Consider the following 15,989-nt stretch of genomic DNA (forward strand, 5'->3'; position numbering starts at 1 on the left):
TGATTTATCAAAAACATGCATCCGTTTCACCACCACCCAGATGAAATAGAATTCTGCTAGCTCCCCTAATCCTATCTTAGGCCTCCTTCCCTAAGAGTGAGCACTGTTCTGTTTTTATAGTAATCATTTCCTTGCTTTAAAAAAAATACTTTACCACCCAAACACTCATTCTTAAGCACTATAGTTTAAATTTGCTTAATTTTGACCTACATATAAACAGAATTACATAATATACAATCTTTCGTATCTAACTTATTTTGCCCAATGTTATGTCTGTGAAAGTCATTCATTTTGTTTGTGAATCATAACTATGATTCACATTCATTTTCATTGCTATATAGTAGTCCATACAGCTGGCTTATGTAACTATAACAAAATGCATTTATTTATTTTTCTACTAATAGAGAATTGGGTTTATTTCAGTTTGGGGCTATTACAAGTAATGCTATTCTGAACTTCCTTGTGTGTTTTTTTGGTACACATATGCAAAATTTTTGTTGCGTATATACCTATGCATTGACTTGCTTGGTCATAGCATGTGAGGATATTCAGCTTTAGTAGGTACTGCCAATCTTCTATCACCATAGGTTAGGTTATTTTGTCTGTTCTTGAACCTCTTATAAATTGTATTGTACAGTACAGTATGTACTACTGTATCTGTAGCTTCTTTGGCTCAATATAATGCCTTTGAGATTCTTCTGGGTTGTTGCACATACTAGAGGTTTGACTTTTTTGTTGTTTCTAAGTGTCTTCTATTGTATGTGTATCTAAATTACCAATAATATGTCAATTTATTTATCCGTTCTGTTGGACATTTGGGTTGTTTTCAGGTGTTGTACATTATGGGTAAAGTTGCTATGAACATTCATGTTTATGCCTTTTGGTGGACCTAAGCACTCAGTTCCCTCAGTATACATGCAGTAGTGGAATTGCTGGGCCATGCACATTTAACCTTACTGGACACAAGAAGCAGTTTTTCAAAGTGGCTAAATCAATTTTCACTCCCACACAACTTCTAAGTCAGTTGATCCGCATTCTCCCTGACACTTGATACTGGGAGTCTTTTTTAATTCTAGTCCTTCTGGTGGATGTGTAATGATATCTCAGTTTAGTTTTAATTTGCATTTCCTTCATGAGCAATGATGTTCAGCACCTTTTCATATGCTTACTGCTAATTGGATTACCCTTTTGCGAAATACTTTTTCATATCTTTTACTTATGTTGTTAATTGAGTTGTCTTTTTATTATTGATTTGTAGGAGTTTATATATTCTAGATATGTATCTTCTGTCAAATATATGTATTGCAAATATCTTCTCTTAGTCTGGCTTGTCTGTTTGCTTTCTTAATGATGTATTTTGATGAACAGCAGTTGTAATTTTGGTCAGGTTTAATTTATCATATTTTTAAATGATTAGTGCTTTTGTGTCCACTTTAAGAAACCACAACTACCCCAAGATCATGAAGATATTCTCCTATGTTTTATTCTGAGTTTTTATTGTTTTATCTTATACATTTAGGTGTATGATCCATTTTGACTCATGTAAAGTAAGAGGCAGATTATTTTCTTACACAGATTTCCAATTTCTTTAGCACCATGTGTTGAAAAGACTATTTTCCCCCACTTTTGACCCCCCAAATTGACCATATATGTGTTTGCCTATTCTGGCCTTTCTATTCTGATCCATTGGTCTATGTCCATGCTTATACCAATGCCACACCATCTTAAGTCTTGAAATCTAACAGTCAGTGTACCCCAATTGTTGCTTTTCATCAAGTGTGTCTTGCCTCTTCTAAGTCCTTGGTGTTTCTCTATACATTTTAAAATAACCTTGCCAATGTTTACACACTCCTCCGAAACACATTGAGATTTGGATTAATTGTACATTAACTATTAGATTAAATTGGAGAGAATGGCTATCTTCCCATCCATGAACATGGAATAGCTCTCCATTTATATAGTTCTTTAATTTCTCTCAGCAAAATTTTGTGGTTTTCACATATTTTATTTTCTTTCATATATCTTATTAGATCTGCTCTTAGGTATTTGATATTTTAAATTCTATTGTAAATGGTATTGTTTTTAAATTTTATTTTCTGTTTGTTAACTTTTTGTAATACACTCATCTTATGATCTTTTATAATGTTTGTACTTCTTATAGTTATGTTTTTCAATCCTAATATTGGTTATTAGTACCTTGTATTTTCTTGACTAGTCTTCTTAGGAGTTTATTAATGTTGTATCCTTTCCAAGAAACAAATTTTGGCTGTGTTGATCCTCTCTGTTGTAAATTTGTTTTCTATTTTTATTCATGTCCACCCTCACCTTTATTATTTTCATTCCTTTTCTCCCTTTGAATTTAGTTCGCTGTTCTTTTACTAATATCTTGAGATGGATGCTTAGCTAATTTATTTTCTGTCTTTTCTAATATGTAAAACTAAAGCCATAAATGTATCTCCATTTACAACCTTATCTCACTACTATTTATATGTAGTTTTTCCATTAGCATTCTTTTTTATATAAAATCTTTGTCTTTTTCATGAATGAAGGATCTTTTCTGTTCCTATATATCAGTTAAATTTTTTAGAAAAACATGTTTTCTTAGGCTCTCTTTATTCTATTTCTTCCAAATTCATTCTGTTTTTTCTTCCTTTATTCTTTCCTTCTTTTCTTCCTTATTTGCTTTCTTCCCTGTCTGTTGGTCTGGTCTCTGTCTTTCCTATTGGAGACTTTCTTCCAGTGTCTGGTGATACTTGGCATTCTCTTCATAGTTAAGAGCAAGGCTAAAGAAAATCTGCGTACATGAGAGAGGGCCTTGGCAACTGGTTAGCATTGCTGTGTGGCAACGGAATGACCCACAGACGTCTCTCTCTACATGGGACCATTCACATTCTCCAGAGTCAGACCCTTCAAGCTGTTATATAGAAAGATAATCCCAGCTGCTACACTGCTGGCCATTTGGGAATTGGGAAGTAGAGCTCTCAGGACCCAAATGCAGACTTTTCCTTCTGCCTTCTGTTGTGTCTGATGCCCCTAAGCCCAGAGCTCCTTGTTCTAATTGTTCTAGAGGATAAGCTCCTCCTTCTTGGGAAAATGGGAAAAAAGAACACTTGGCTGCAGGGTGAGGCAGTCAGGCAGTCTAACTGCTCCTGATACAGAACTTCAACACATTCCTCTGTGTTTGGCCCCTCAGCTCACTCACCTTCTCTGTAGTGCCTGGTGCCTCCAATCCCTGAGGCCCTCCTGGCTTCATGGAGGCAGATTGGCTTCTTCTTATCACCACCTCCCTCCTCTGCTCTGGAAGGTCAGTTATGTCCTCCCACCTCCTGGCACACATATTGTGTGGCAGGTTTATGAATGTCTCCAAGTTTCACTGAAGATTTCAGTTTCTCCTTCACCTTGTCATTTCTGGGAGACCTCCAATAGAAGTAAGGAGAAATATCTTTATGTCACCATCATGAAAGCAATTTTTCCCCCAAATAATTCATAATCTACCCCTTTGCTCCCCTGGTTATGTTTCCCTGAGACCACACGACTAAAGTTCTCAGCTTCTCTTTCTAACAGTGCCCACCATGGCTCTGCTACTCTCCCTTAACGTAGCTGCCACTTAGACAGTATCCACTGACCTCCTATGTGGACAAATAAGACTTCAACTCCCTCACATCAATCCTCTCTTCTTCCCTCGTCTTCCTAAGGCTTTTACATCACTTTTCAAAGCTCCCTACTGGTGGGTTAACTTTATGATATTAGCACATTCATATCCTTCTTCAGCACCTGTATAAAGTGCAATTGGCTCCATGTGGTGAGATGAGGCTATGCCCCCTCCTCTGTTTTCTCTCAGCTCTTGCCTTCCTCTATCTCCCAGCTTCTGACATTCACCCTTTTACTTTAGTATTGCCAAGAACATCTTAGGCAAGGTTTTAAATCAATGCAACAGAGATTCCCCTCCTCTGATCCCCACACTCTGCCCCCAAGTGTGGGCAATTTTCCCAAGCATGTGGCCTCTCATGGGGAACAGGAGAGTCCAGCCCTCCTATGAGGCAAGGGAAACTGGGGGTCTTTCTCTCCTTTCCAGAGTAAACCTCGTGTTCGCAACTTTCCCCATTTCCCATGGCTGGGGACCCTGTGTGCAGGTTTCTGAGGACCCTGAAGCCCTTGATGAATTCTTAGCAGGCAGACTTGACTGCAGCTGCCTTGATGGCGGGGTGCCAGGCTGAGGCCCACCGGTCAGCCTCTGGCTCATTCTTTACCACTTTCTCTCCAGATCCCCTTCTTGGGAGCTGGGATTAAGATCCATGAGAAAAGGGTGTCAGATAACTTGCGACCCTTCCATGACCGGATGGAGGAATGTTTCAAGAACCTGAAAATGAAGGTGGAGAAGGAGTACGGTGTCCGAGAAATGGTATGGGTGGTTCCTATGGCTTGGAGGGGTGGGACTGGGCAGGGTGGAGCAGGGAAGCATGCTGGAGGCTGAAGTTGGAGGGGATCCAGCAAAGGAAGCTGCTTCCAAAGAGAAGATAACAATGGCCAGCATCGCTGGATCCCACCCAGGGGAACCCTCCTGGAAACTTGGTCCAGCAAAAGGAACCCCCAGACAAACTCCAGTTACAACTGGATTGTGCAGATACCAACTGCTCAAGGGACTGTGTAATAATAATGAAAGCTACATTGATGCAGCATCTACTATGTGCCAGGCCTGATTCGAGCACTTGACATCTACTAGGTCATTTAATCCTCACCACAAGCCTGAGAGGCAGGAATGATTTTTAATCCCTTGTATTTCTTCTGAGGTTCAGAAGGTCAGGCAACTTGCCAGAGGCTATGTGGCAAATGAGTGTGGGGCAGAATTTGCATCTGGCTCTGTTCAAGGCCAGTGGTTTTGACCACTGAGCTCCTTGTCCTAAAGAGGCCATGAGCCTGGTGCTTACAGGGTGCTTCTTCATCCTTTTCCTTATTAACTGGTGTTATAAAATGTCAAGGCCATGCAATTCCTTTAAAACCATCTGGTCCAGCCTTCCCATTTTACAGATGGTAAAACTGAGACCTAGAGAAGAAAAGTGAATTACTGGAAGAGCCTACAGGTGCACTCAGGTCTCTTTTGATTCAGATTTTTTTCCGTGAGACAGGTTGTCACTTTCAATACTCCCTACATGAAGTCCCTGCAATGCAATTCTGATGCTAACTCCCTGGAGTTAGGCCACATTTCACAGGTTAGAATCACAGTCTTAGACACTTCCCACTTCAAACACCAACCATAAGCTTCAGGGACCCAGGCCACCCACACTTATGCCTAACTGGTTACAAACTGGGAGATTCCCACTACTCCATCAGGTTTCATAATTCACTAGAATAATTCAGAGAACTCAGGAATGCATGATACTTATGATTTCAGTTTATGATACAAATCAAGACCAGCCAGGTAAAGAGACACAGAGTGAGGTCCAGGAGGGTCCCAAACATGAAGTTTCCATGTATTCCAGATGCATCCCCCTTCTGGCACATTGACGTGTGATTACCAGCCAGAGAAGTTCACTGGAGCCTAATGTCCAGAGTTTTTATTGGGGTTTCATTATGTAGTCATGATAGATTGAACCATTGGCCACGTGATGGAAATCAGTCTCCGGGCCTGTCCACTCCCTGGAGGTTGAGCTGATATTATATGGCTCAAAGCCCCAGCCCAGCCGTATAATCATAGAGCTGGTCTTTGTGGCCATCAGGAGCCATCTTATTAGCATAAAATCAAGTATAGTCAAGGGGGCCACCATGAATAATAACAAGGATACTACTATCACATAGGAAATTCCAAAGATTTAGATATCACCTTCCAGGAACCAGGAGTAAAGGTCAGCCACATTCTTTATTCTACAAGAACCCCCTAGCCTCAGCCAGCCAGGAACTTCTGTGATGATGCTCCACTCAGCCCCACAACTCTGCCCTGCCCAGGTGGAGGAAGAAGGTGACAGGAAGGCTGGGGCCGCCTTCCCCAGGCTACAGCTGCTAACCACCCTGTTCTCCCACCACAGCCTGACTTTGACGACAGGAGAGTGGGCCGCCCCAGGTCTATGCTGCGCTCATACAGACAGATGTCCATCATCTCTCTGGCTTCCATGAATTCTGACTGCAGCACCCCCAGCAAGCCCACCTCAGAGAGGTCAGTCCCTGCACCCCAAGGAGCCCCCCACACCCCTGCCTCCCTGGCTCAATCCCCCCTCCTTCTCTCTCTTCTCCAGCAACATCTCTTCTACCTTTCCCTTCCTCCTTTCAGTTTAAAAGCCTTTTCCCATCTGGAGTCTCACAACTACCCTAGGAGGCTCATGGTTAGTACCATTTTTAGGAGATTATCAGAGGCTCAGAGGGGCAAGGCAGCTTTCCTGAGGACCCAGCAGGACTCACCTGCAGCCCCCAGACTTCTAGTCCAGTGATCTCTGTCAGCCAGCCAGAGCTCCTCACCAAGCCTGCATCCTTCTGGAATATTGTCACCTCTCATAGGGATCTGTTCCCTTTTAAGGAAGCTCCCCCCAACCACGATGGGATGTCCCCATTGCAGAGCTCTTCCTCCTGCACCACCTACCCACTCCTCTGTTGGGGGTCTTCCCTCCCTTGCCCCTTCCACCTTCCTGGAGCCCTCCGGCCATCATTGTTGGACCCTCCAGAAACTTCCCCGCGGGCCTCAGAGGTTACTCTTGCCCAGAGGGAAAAGGATGGAAACGTCTTCTGTTTCACAATTCTAGGGGGCATCATTCACAATTCTAGGGGGCACCATTCACCCTGCCCAACTCATCTGTTCTAATCATAGATACGTGAGCAACCCAGCACTTACCATATGCCAAGAATATGCCAAGGGTTCCTCAGACCTTATCTCACGGCCACTCTGCAAGGTCTCTGCGAAGACCCCCATTTACTGAAAAGGAAACGATGGCTTGAAGAGGTTGGGTGATTTACCCAAAGTTATTCATTCAGCTAAGAACTGGCCGTGCCTGGATTTGAATCCACATTCATGCTTTCAACCAGTCTTCTCTCCTCACCACCAGTTTCTTTTCTATGGCTCACTTCTTTCCATTTCAGTTTACCATGGATAAAATAAAGTGAACTTTACTCATCACATTTAAGTGTTTGTGGATTGAGCAAGTTGCTCCCCAAATCCTCTGCCAGATTTGCTGATCTACTCCAGACCCTGTAGTGACAGCTCAGGCAGCCCAAAGGTCCCCTTCAGCTTCCTGGGTCCTTGCAAGGCAGTTCTACTGAAGCTCTAACTGCAGTTTCTATTGCTGCCCCTCTGGCCTTTCAGCTTTGACCTGGAATTAGCATCACCCAAGACGCCGAGAGTGGAGCAGGAGGAACCAATCTCCCCGGGGAGCACCCTGCCTGAGGTCAAGCTGCGGAGGTCCAAGAAGAGGACGAAGAGAAGCAGCGTAGTGTTTGCGGATGAGAAAGCAGCTGCAGAGTCGGACCTGAAGCGGGTGAGTGGCTGAGGCAGATTGCCTCTCCAGCGCTGTTAGCACATTTCCACTACATGCTGGGCACAAAACCCAGGGCTTCCAGATATGGGCTTCCTGAAGCCTGCCATTGCGGTGCTATGGGTATTGCAGAGGCGGCACCTGGGGAGCTGATAGGTGAAGTGCTTACTTGTGCCCAGGCAGCTGGGGTGGCTGGGACATGACAGAGCTGGGAGTTGAACCTTGACCTTTGCACTCCAGAGCCTGTGTGTATCCTTTCCACCATCACACAGGGCTTTTCCACGCTGGGGAGAATCCACCTGTTCTCCCACCAAAGGGGAGAGCAGTCCACTTGGTACTGAGCTAGGTGTTTGTATAGCCCCCAGCCCCAGGCCTATTCTAACCACGGACGTTTCAGACCCCTGCAAGCCCCTCCTGTGTGCCAGGAGTCCAGGTGGGGATACAGAGATGAAATCTCACTGTCCTGGCTTTGAGAGTTTTGGTCTTATAAACTAATAACTATTTAAAAATGAGACTTGGTGTCAGACAGTCCTGGATTCAATCTTAGTTTCCCCCTGGAAAAGAGGTTTGTTGAAAGTGTTCTGGGAGCCTGGGAGGGGGAGACAGATTAACTGCCCTGGCAAGGGAGGGGTGCCAGATGAAAGAGCAAGGGGCCAACCAAGAAGCCTTGGTGAAGAAAGGGCCCTTCAGAAACTCCCCAGTGGGCCTCACAGGCTACTCTTGCGTGGATGGATAAGAATGGAAATGTCTTCTGTGTTTATTGATTCTAGGGGACACCATTCACATGATAGTCTAAATGAATGCCCCCCCCCCCCCGCTGTAGTTGTGTAGTGCGCAACCTGTGCAACCATATGTGGCAGGCTGGCATGGAATGGTATAAAACAGAATAAATGAACTTGGAGCCAGCTTCATAGAAACCATGCCACGCCCTCATCCCTGATCTTTCAGGGCCCAGATCTGCCTCATGCTAAGCCTCTCTCTCTCTCTTTGTGTGTGTGTGTGTGTGTGTGTGTGTGTGTGTGTGTGTCTGGTGTATTTCTCCAGCTTTCCAGGAAGCATGAGTTCATGAGTGACACCAACCTCTCGGAGCACGCGGCCATCCCCCTCAAGGCATCTGTCCTCTCTCAAATGAGCTTTGCCAGCCAGTCCATGCCTACCATCCCAGGTATGCCCCCTGCTGCCACCAGCATGAGGGAATAGAGATAGTGCAGGCCACCAGCCTTGTGGGTGGAGGATGGATGGGAACTGTGTCTACACAACAAAGTGGCCAGGCATCCTGGAGTGAGCGGCTTTGCTCACAGCTCCCCACCCTCTAATCTCCCCCTACATCCACCACTTCCTGGGGGTGACACCATCCCAGCAAGCTCCAGCAGGGGCAGGAGAGAGGCCTGCTGTCCCTTGGGCCCTCAGGATTCACTGAGCATCCATTTATCACACTAGGTGGCCCCTTGTTCTCAGTTAGCCAGGCCTCCCCCAGGGGCCAGAAGTTTGCCCTTGGTATGTCCCTAAGACCTGTGGCTTCTTTGTGGACCTGGAAGACTCTTTCTGGCTTTACAAAAATGGCCACCACATCTTATAGCTGCAAAGTGTTGGGTGCATAGATGCTACCTATCTGCCACCCTTGTCACTCACTCACTGTCCAGTGAGGAGGTTAGGGCACAGCCGACAGTCCTAACTCACAGAAGGGAGTCTGAGGCCCTAACAGGGGACACGACAGGGGACACGGCATGCCTGAGAGCACTCCATCTGGCATGCAGAAGTCCTTGGTGTCTGCTGCTATGTGCCCGGCTCTGTGTGCTAAGGGCCAGGTCAGAAGGGAACAAGCCAGGACCAGTGCTGCCCTGTGGAACTCAGCAGGCCGATCATGGTGAAGACGCTTGCTGTTTACTGAACGTTGAGGGTGCCAGGCCCTGCGCCAACTGCTACTCCTTCATTATTTCATTTACTCCTCTGCACATACCCAGGAAGTAGTTCATGTCATCCACCCCATTGTATGGATGAGGAAACTGGGGCACCGAGAACATCAGTCTCTTGCCTATCACCAGCCAGCAAATGGCAGAGGCTGAGTTCAGACCCAGGCCCTCTTCCCTGGAACCAGGCACCTACCCACTGCCCTGCCACCCCACCCAGGATAGCCTAAACACAGCTGCAACATTTGGCCCAAGCCATTTCACTGGTATCTTCTCAGCAGGTCTCACGGCACCCTGGCGGTCTGGGCTCTTTCTCCCATTTGGTCAATATCAAAACCAGCAGTCAGAGAGTAACTAATTTTTCACGTTTCTGTGACGCCAAGCTGGGGCTGTAACCACTAGGCCATCTGGCCCCTCCACCAGGTGACACGTGGGTTTGAGACTCTTCCCACTGTCTCCTGCAATGGGGAGAGAAATCCAGGGTGTTGGTGCTGGGAGCTGGAGGAAGAGTAAGCTCACACTGTCCCCTGCCTTGGAGCAGAAGGTTCTGTTTCCTGGGGATGTCAGGGCTTTGGGGCAAGGTTTTGACCAGGAGCCAGGAGGCTGAACCCTTGTCTGTAGGGTGGGCAAGCTTCACTGCAAGAGGACAGCTTCAATGTCCCCTGGCACGGCAGGAAATAGGCATCCTGCCTCCTGCTTGGCACATACAATGTGTGATCCCTGGATGCTGGCTCTATCCCCCAGCCCGCCCCCTGTCTACCTTCCCCTCCTCTACCCACCCATTCACACCCCAGCTCTGCTCTCCTTCCAGCCCTGGCGCTCTCAGTGGCAGGCATCCATGGGCTGGATGAGGCCAACACATCCCCCCGCCTCAGCCAGACCTTCCTCCAACTCTCAGATGGTGACAAGAAGACACTCACACGGAAGAAGGTCAATCAGTTCTTCAAGACGATGGTGAGGACACTGAGGGTGGAAGGAAAGGAAGACATTGGGAGGAGAAAAGGAAGAGAGCAATGCAGAGAGAAGAAAATGGGGGGGTTGTGTGTGCATGTGTGTGCATATGTGGTCATTCCTAGGGAGGCATAGTCAGGAGGCCCTGAGTTCTGGGACACTGTGCAGCAATGCCCAGAGGGCAGTTCTCCTCTGGGGCCTCAGGCAGCTCCTCTGACCAGGATTGACCCCAGCTAGGGATGTGCAGGACCTGGGGACCTCAGAAGCAGTAGGTGGCCTACCCTCACCTAAACTGCCCCTTAGTGCTCCAGCACTTTTCTATTCAACCTATATCACAAAATCCTACAAATTGAACATTAGTTTCCTAGCACTGATTCTGCAAGTCCCATCTCCTATTGTTACTTGTTGGCCTTTGCTCAGGATCGAGAAGGTACCATAACACATCTGATCCTCAAGGTAATATGAAATCAGGGCTCTGCTACTACAAATATCTCAAGTTTACCATGAGCACACGATGAGTCAGGCACCATGCTAAGCACTTCCCAAGCATGGTGCCATTTGAGCTCCCACTCTTAGGATTTTATATGGGAGGCTCACAGGGTTTGGTAAGTGATGTGCCCAAGTCCACATGGCTAGTGAGCCTGGGCTCACTCTACTGTCTACCACTGCCTTTCTGGCCAAAGCCAAGGTCATAGCAACTCACATTCACTGGGCTTTGGGCAGGGGTCAGTGTTGGGACCCTTGTGATTAGGACTGGGAAGCTCCATTTTGGTGCTTAATCTGATAATCCCATCTTGGTTTTGTGCTTGTTTATACTCTTCTCTCAAAAGCTGGCCAGCAAATCGGCTGAAGAAGGCAAACACATCCCAGACTCGCTGTCCACGGACCTGTGAGCTGCTGCTGACTAGGGCTGCATGGGAGAGCCAGGGAGGGTTGTTTCTGGAAGAGGGAAGCCATGCATGGAACATCGAAGCCTCAGAGAGTGGGAGACTGTCCCCATCAGTTGTCCTCACTTAGAGGAGAGAGAGGGGCCAATCAGGTCCCAGAGCTTGAGTGCTAACAAGCCCAGCATCCCCTGGGGCTGTGATCCTGGTGGATGAGGAAGCCTCAACGTAGATTCCTGAACTCAAGGTGCCAGCAAGAATGCCTTCTCCCATTGTGCTCTCCCCAACATCCTAGGCACAGCTTTCATAACCCAGTTTCATAGGTGTAAGAAACTGTTTTTATTTCATTTATTAAGTCTCAGAACTTAACAGAAAAGGAAGCCTTTTAAATATTCTTTTTAATTTTATTTTAGATTAACAGTTTTGTACTTTACATTTTTTTTATACAACCAACCAGTTTCTTTCCTAGCCAATCATCTCTGAAGAGTTGCTGTTTCTTACTGACAATAAAAAATGTTCTCTTGGTTCGAATAAGCCTTGTTGCCTGATTCTGTTGGCTGACTCTTCTGGGCCCAGGACTGGGCAGGAAGCTCCCTGGAAGGAAGGCAGGCCCAGGGGCTGCAGTGATGTGAAGGAGCCTGGTGATGCCCTTGCCCAATGCCAAGTTTCCCCACCTCATCTATGAGAAGATTCTTCAAGAATCTCCATGACTCTGGTTCCTTAGGTGCCAAACCCTGGGCTACCAGCATGTTAAAAAAGTTGCCCTGGTTTTCCTCACGGATCTGAATAGTGGAGTGTCATACCTCCTTTCTCCACCTTTAGAAAGAGATGGGAAGACCACCCAAGCCAGGTCACTCTAGTAAAGAGCAAACACAATGCCAAAGAGTTAGGAAAAGAGGGGTCTGAGGTCCAGTGGACTTACGGTCCAGCTCTTGAATCTTGTCGCTGGCTCCCAAGTGGTGGCTTTTCTTGGAGGAATTCTCAGGTTTTTCAGATGAGGCCCAAAGGAGGTGAGTAGCTTTGTCAGGCAGCAGCAAGAGAGGATGGGAGAAAGTCCCACCTCTGGATCCTACAGAGAGCAGGGAGCTGTGCAGCGGAGGGGTCCAGAAGGAGGCTGAGGACTACATTTGAGAAGGAAATTAATACTGGGTAAGTGCATGACAACACAGGTTTCAGAACTAGAGCCATCTGGAAACCTTGGGGTGGATGCTCATTTATAGGCTGGGTCCCTGGGGTATAGTAAGAGATGAGAAAGAATGATGATGGTAGCTCAAATTTATTGAGCCCTGACTGTCTCTGGGACAGTGTTATAGACATGATAAGAATGAACTTCCTAAGTCTAGATAGCAGCCCTAGGAGGTAGATACGATTGTTACCCAGATGAAGAAATGGAGGTACAGAAGCATGAAGTGACCCACGATCACACGCTTAGTAATGGAATGGCTGGGATTCAAACCCAGACAGCCGGGTGGGAAGCCTGACTCTTAGGCACTACCCTACGTTGTCTCTGGGACACCTTAGTGCACAGAATATCCTGAGTCTTGGTAGCCTTTATCTACCCCAGCCTGTCCCTGGTGGCATCTATGTCCCTGCTGCAAGCCCCATTTGAAGATGTGTTGCCTAGTTCAGCTTCTAGTTTCCTCAACAGTCTAAGAAGTCCTGTTGTGATGATTGTTGGGGTTTGGGCTACAACAAACACCTTTGGGTTCCCTAAGGTGAGTAGGCAGCATCCGGAGAATTGGACTCTGTTACAAGCTTGGGTTTCTCATGCCTGCTTTTTCTCTTATTATGAACTGATAAAATCCTACTGTTTAGCCTTCACATGTAAGCCCTTCCAAATACCAGTGGGCAGTGGGCGCCAGGGAGGAGGGGGCAAATCTCAACAAGGAAAAGAAAATGGTTCTCCCTTTTCCCACAACTACGGGAAAACAGATATGATCCTGTGCCTTGAAACTGTAGATGTTACCCTCACTCAGGAGTACTGAAAAACACCCATACTCAGAGGTTGTTGCTATGTCATCCTGGGAACGTAAGCTTTAACCTCTAAAAATTCTGTAACTGATTGATCTTCTCACTTAACACTGTGTGACCCTGGTAATAATATTTCTGAGTTCTATTTTCTGAAGATTATCAATATCTATGAGTTTTCTTATTAAGTCTGAAGGGGACCATTGGCACTTCCCTGTTTTCCCATATAAATGGTGCAAGACTTTAAACCCGTAAACAGGGTTTGAAAGTCAAATCTCATTTCAGTTAAGACTGTCATCAGGTTGACAGCCCGCTTAATCCTTTGCCAGAAAAATTTTAGATGCTGCCATTATATGGCAGGAACAACAATGCCAGTAGTAATAACAATAACAGCAATAATAATAATACAGCTGCCACTTACCAGGCACTTACTCTATATGTCATTTCCTTAAATCCTCACACCAATCCCATGAGCTAGATGCTAGGGTCCCAATCACATTGATGTGAAACTCAATTCCAAGGTTGAGGAGTTTGTGATGTGGCCTTGTCACCTGACTAGTAAGGGACACAGCCATCTCTATCCACACCAAGACTCGTGATCTTAATCCACACATTCACTTTATACCTGGGACCTCAGCTCAATGTCAGACTCTATTTCACAGTCCATGATTGTTTGTAAGTCTTCCCCTACAATGCCAATGGTGGTACCTGGGAAAAATGAAGGTGGGGTTAGGCATTTGGCATAGCCCTCCTGGTACCACCGATGTTCCCTTATTCTATACAAGTTCTGTCCAAAACAAGCTAGTCGTCTCAAGGAAGGGTGTATGCCTCAGAATTTCCAGAAGGAGGTAGCATTGGATGGGATTGGAGGAAGGATCTCTTTATATGTCTTCCCTTCTTGATGCTGTTTTCTGGGACCCTTAGGGACCACTTCATCCAATGCTCTCATTTTACATAGTTAAGTGATCTCTCCAATGGCTGTGATCAACAGGACCCTATCTGGAATCCAGGTCTTCTTCCAGGTAATCTCCCACCAGTGGAACTCTCTCACCTTCTCTTTAAGCACCCAGTGACCCTTGTTCTCTGTCTCCAAGACAGGGTTGATATCTGCCATTCATACTTTAGTTTGATCTAGAGCACTAAGTTCCCTTCCTTTCCTTAAGGGAGGGGTATTTTAGCCTTTATTGCTAAGCATGGAGTAGAAGCCTTTCTTCTAGGCTTTCAGGCTTATGTCAGCAAGTAGAAGAGAAATTGAGGGAACTGAATGGCCTTGCCAGCATCCAAAATCAGGCTGGGCTCTGCTTTCCAGACACGCTAACCTATAACACATCTGTTTGCCTCTCCTGGCTGAATCCTGGGTGCCTCTGCCTCCCTGCCATAGCTTCAGTTCCCTAGGAAACAGATCCTCAGGCAATGATTGAGTGCCATGCTCTTTTGGGGCTATGCAATCTTAGGGTGAAGGAAAGAGGGAAAAAGGATTGGAAGCAATGGAAGTTGAGGTATTAACTCTACTTGTCTCTGGTTCACACTAAGCCACAAAGAGACTCAACCTGTCAGGCAGCATTGAGCAGGATATCTTTCGGCAGGGTATAATAGAGAAATCAAACCCCAGAAGAGTTTGTAGAAAGGAGGAAGAAGGCCAGGCATGGTGGCTCACGCCTGTAATCCCAGCACTTAGGGAGGCCAAGGCGGGTGGATCATGAGATCAAGAGATCAAGACCATTCTGGCCAACATGGTGAAACCCTGTCTCTACTAAAAATACAAAAATTAGCCAGGTGTGGTGGCATGCACCTGTAGTCCCAGCTACTCGGGAGGCTGAGGCAGGAGAATCACTTGAACCTGGGAGGTGGAGGTTGCAGTGAGCCGAGATCGTGCCACTGCACTCCAGCCTGGCGACAGAGCGAGACTCTGTCTCAAAAAAAAAAAAAAAAAAAAAGGAAGAAAAGGGAATGTATTTGTCCAGCTTGCCCCTACTTCAGTCTCCTATTTCTAGTGTTAAGTTCCCCTATTGGTTATGGTAAAACTCTTCATGGTTTTACCTGTGGATTGCATCATCCAGCCCTTTCAGTAGCTGCTTGGGAAGCTAGATCCCACGCCCCACAAAGTGGCATTCCATCCAAGGGCAGAATTTGTGTAAGAAACCAGCAACTCAGGGAATAAGCCAGTAGTCTGGGCTCTGTCACAGCAAGAAAAGGGAAGACCAAGCTTTTCTGGACAAGCAACTGGTGGACCCAGGTGGGAGGACCATGTGGACCCAAGTTGGCTGCAGTGGCTACTGAGGTAGAGCAGACAGCTGGCGGCCCAGAAAACCATGGCCTCTGAAGGAGCCGAGAAGGCATATGAGATTGTCTGAGACATTCCAACCCTCACATGGCCCTTCTGTTATCTCCTGCTCCTATTATAACTTGTGAATCTTCTCTCTCTCTCTCTCTCTCTCTCTCTCTCTGTGTGTGTGTGTATGTGTGTGTATAAGATGTACTTTCTCCTTTCCTACAAAAAGATGAACAAATCCATGTTTTCTCCTTTCCTAAGAGGGGATGTCCAAGTCCATGTGCTTTTTCCTTTCCTAGGAGGGATGTCCAAGTCCACATGCTTTCTTTCCCAATAAGAGATGTCCAAATTCATGTGCTTTCTCCTTTCCCAAGAAGGGATGTCCCAGTCCAATCAGTCACAGAGTCCATTTCAAGGTGGCATTCAGTTGTGATCTCCCACACAACCTACGGCAAGAAGATTTGTGAAAGAAGCCACGATAGCTGCTGCAGCTGGACCAAGACTATAACAGATACTCATCATGTCCTTCCTCCACCACCCAGTTAAG

General features: G+C 46.4%; 1 protein-coding gene across 4 annotated transcripts in view; it reads left to right on the forward strand.

Moving 5' to 3' along the window:
- The window catches only part of DOCK2 (dedicator of cytokinesis 2), a 442,316-nt gene extending 430,583 nt beyond the window's left edge, over positions 1–11,733 (forward strand). For 3 of the 4 annotated variants that reach the window (XM_009241272.4, XM_054556208.2, XM_024247241.3), the window contains 6 exons: positions 4,265–4,402; positions 6,024–6,151; positions 7,289–7,460; positions 8,502–8,622; positions 10,179–10,321; positions 11,149–11,733. In XM_009241272.4, coding sequence (XP_009239547.4) covers positions 4,265–4,402; positions 6,024–6,151; positions 7,289–7,460; positions 8,502–8,622; positions 10,179–10,321; positions 11,149–11,211 — 765 coding nt within the window. In that variant the 3' untranslated portion in view covers positions 11,212–11,733. The remainder of the gene's footprint in view (positions 1–4,264; positions 4,403–6,023; positions 6,152–7,288; positions 7,461–8,501; positions 8,623–10,178; positions 10,322–11,148) is intronic. The other variant, XM_024247240.3, reaches the window with a different exon arrangement.
- Positions 11,734–15,989: the final 4,256 nt, after the last annotated feature.

Source organism: Pongo abelii, chromosome 4 (assembly GCF_028885655.2).
Source record: "Pongo abelii isolate AG06213 chromosome 4, NHGRI_mPonAbe1-v2.0_pri, whole genome shotgun sequence".
NCBI classification, from domain to species: Eukaryota; Metazoa; Chordata; class Mammalia; order Primates; family Hominidae; genus Pongo; species Pongo abelii.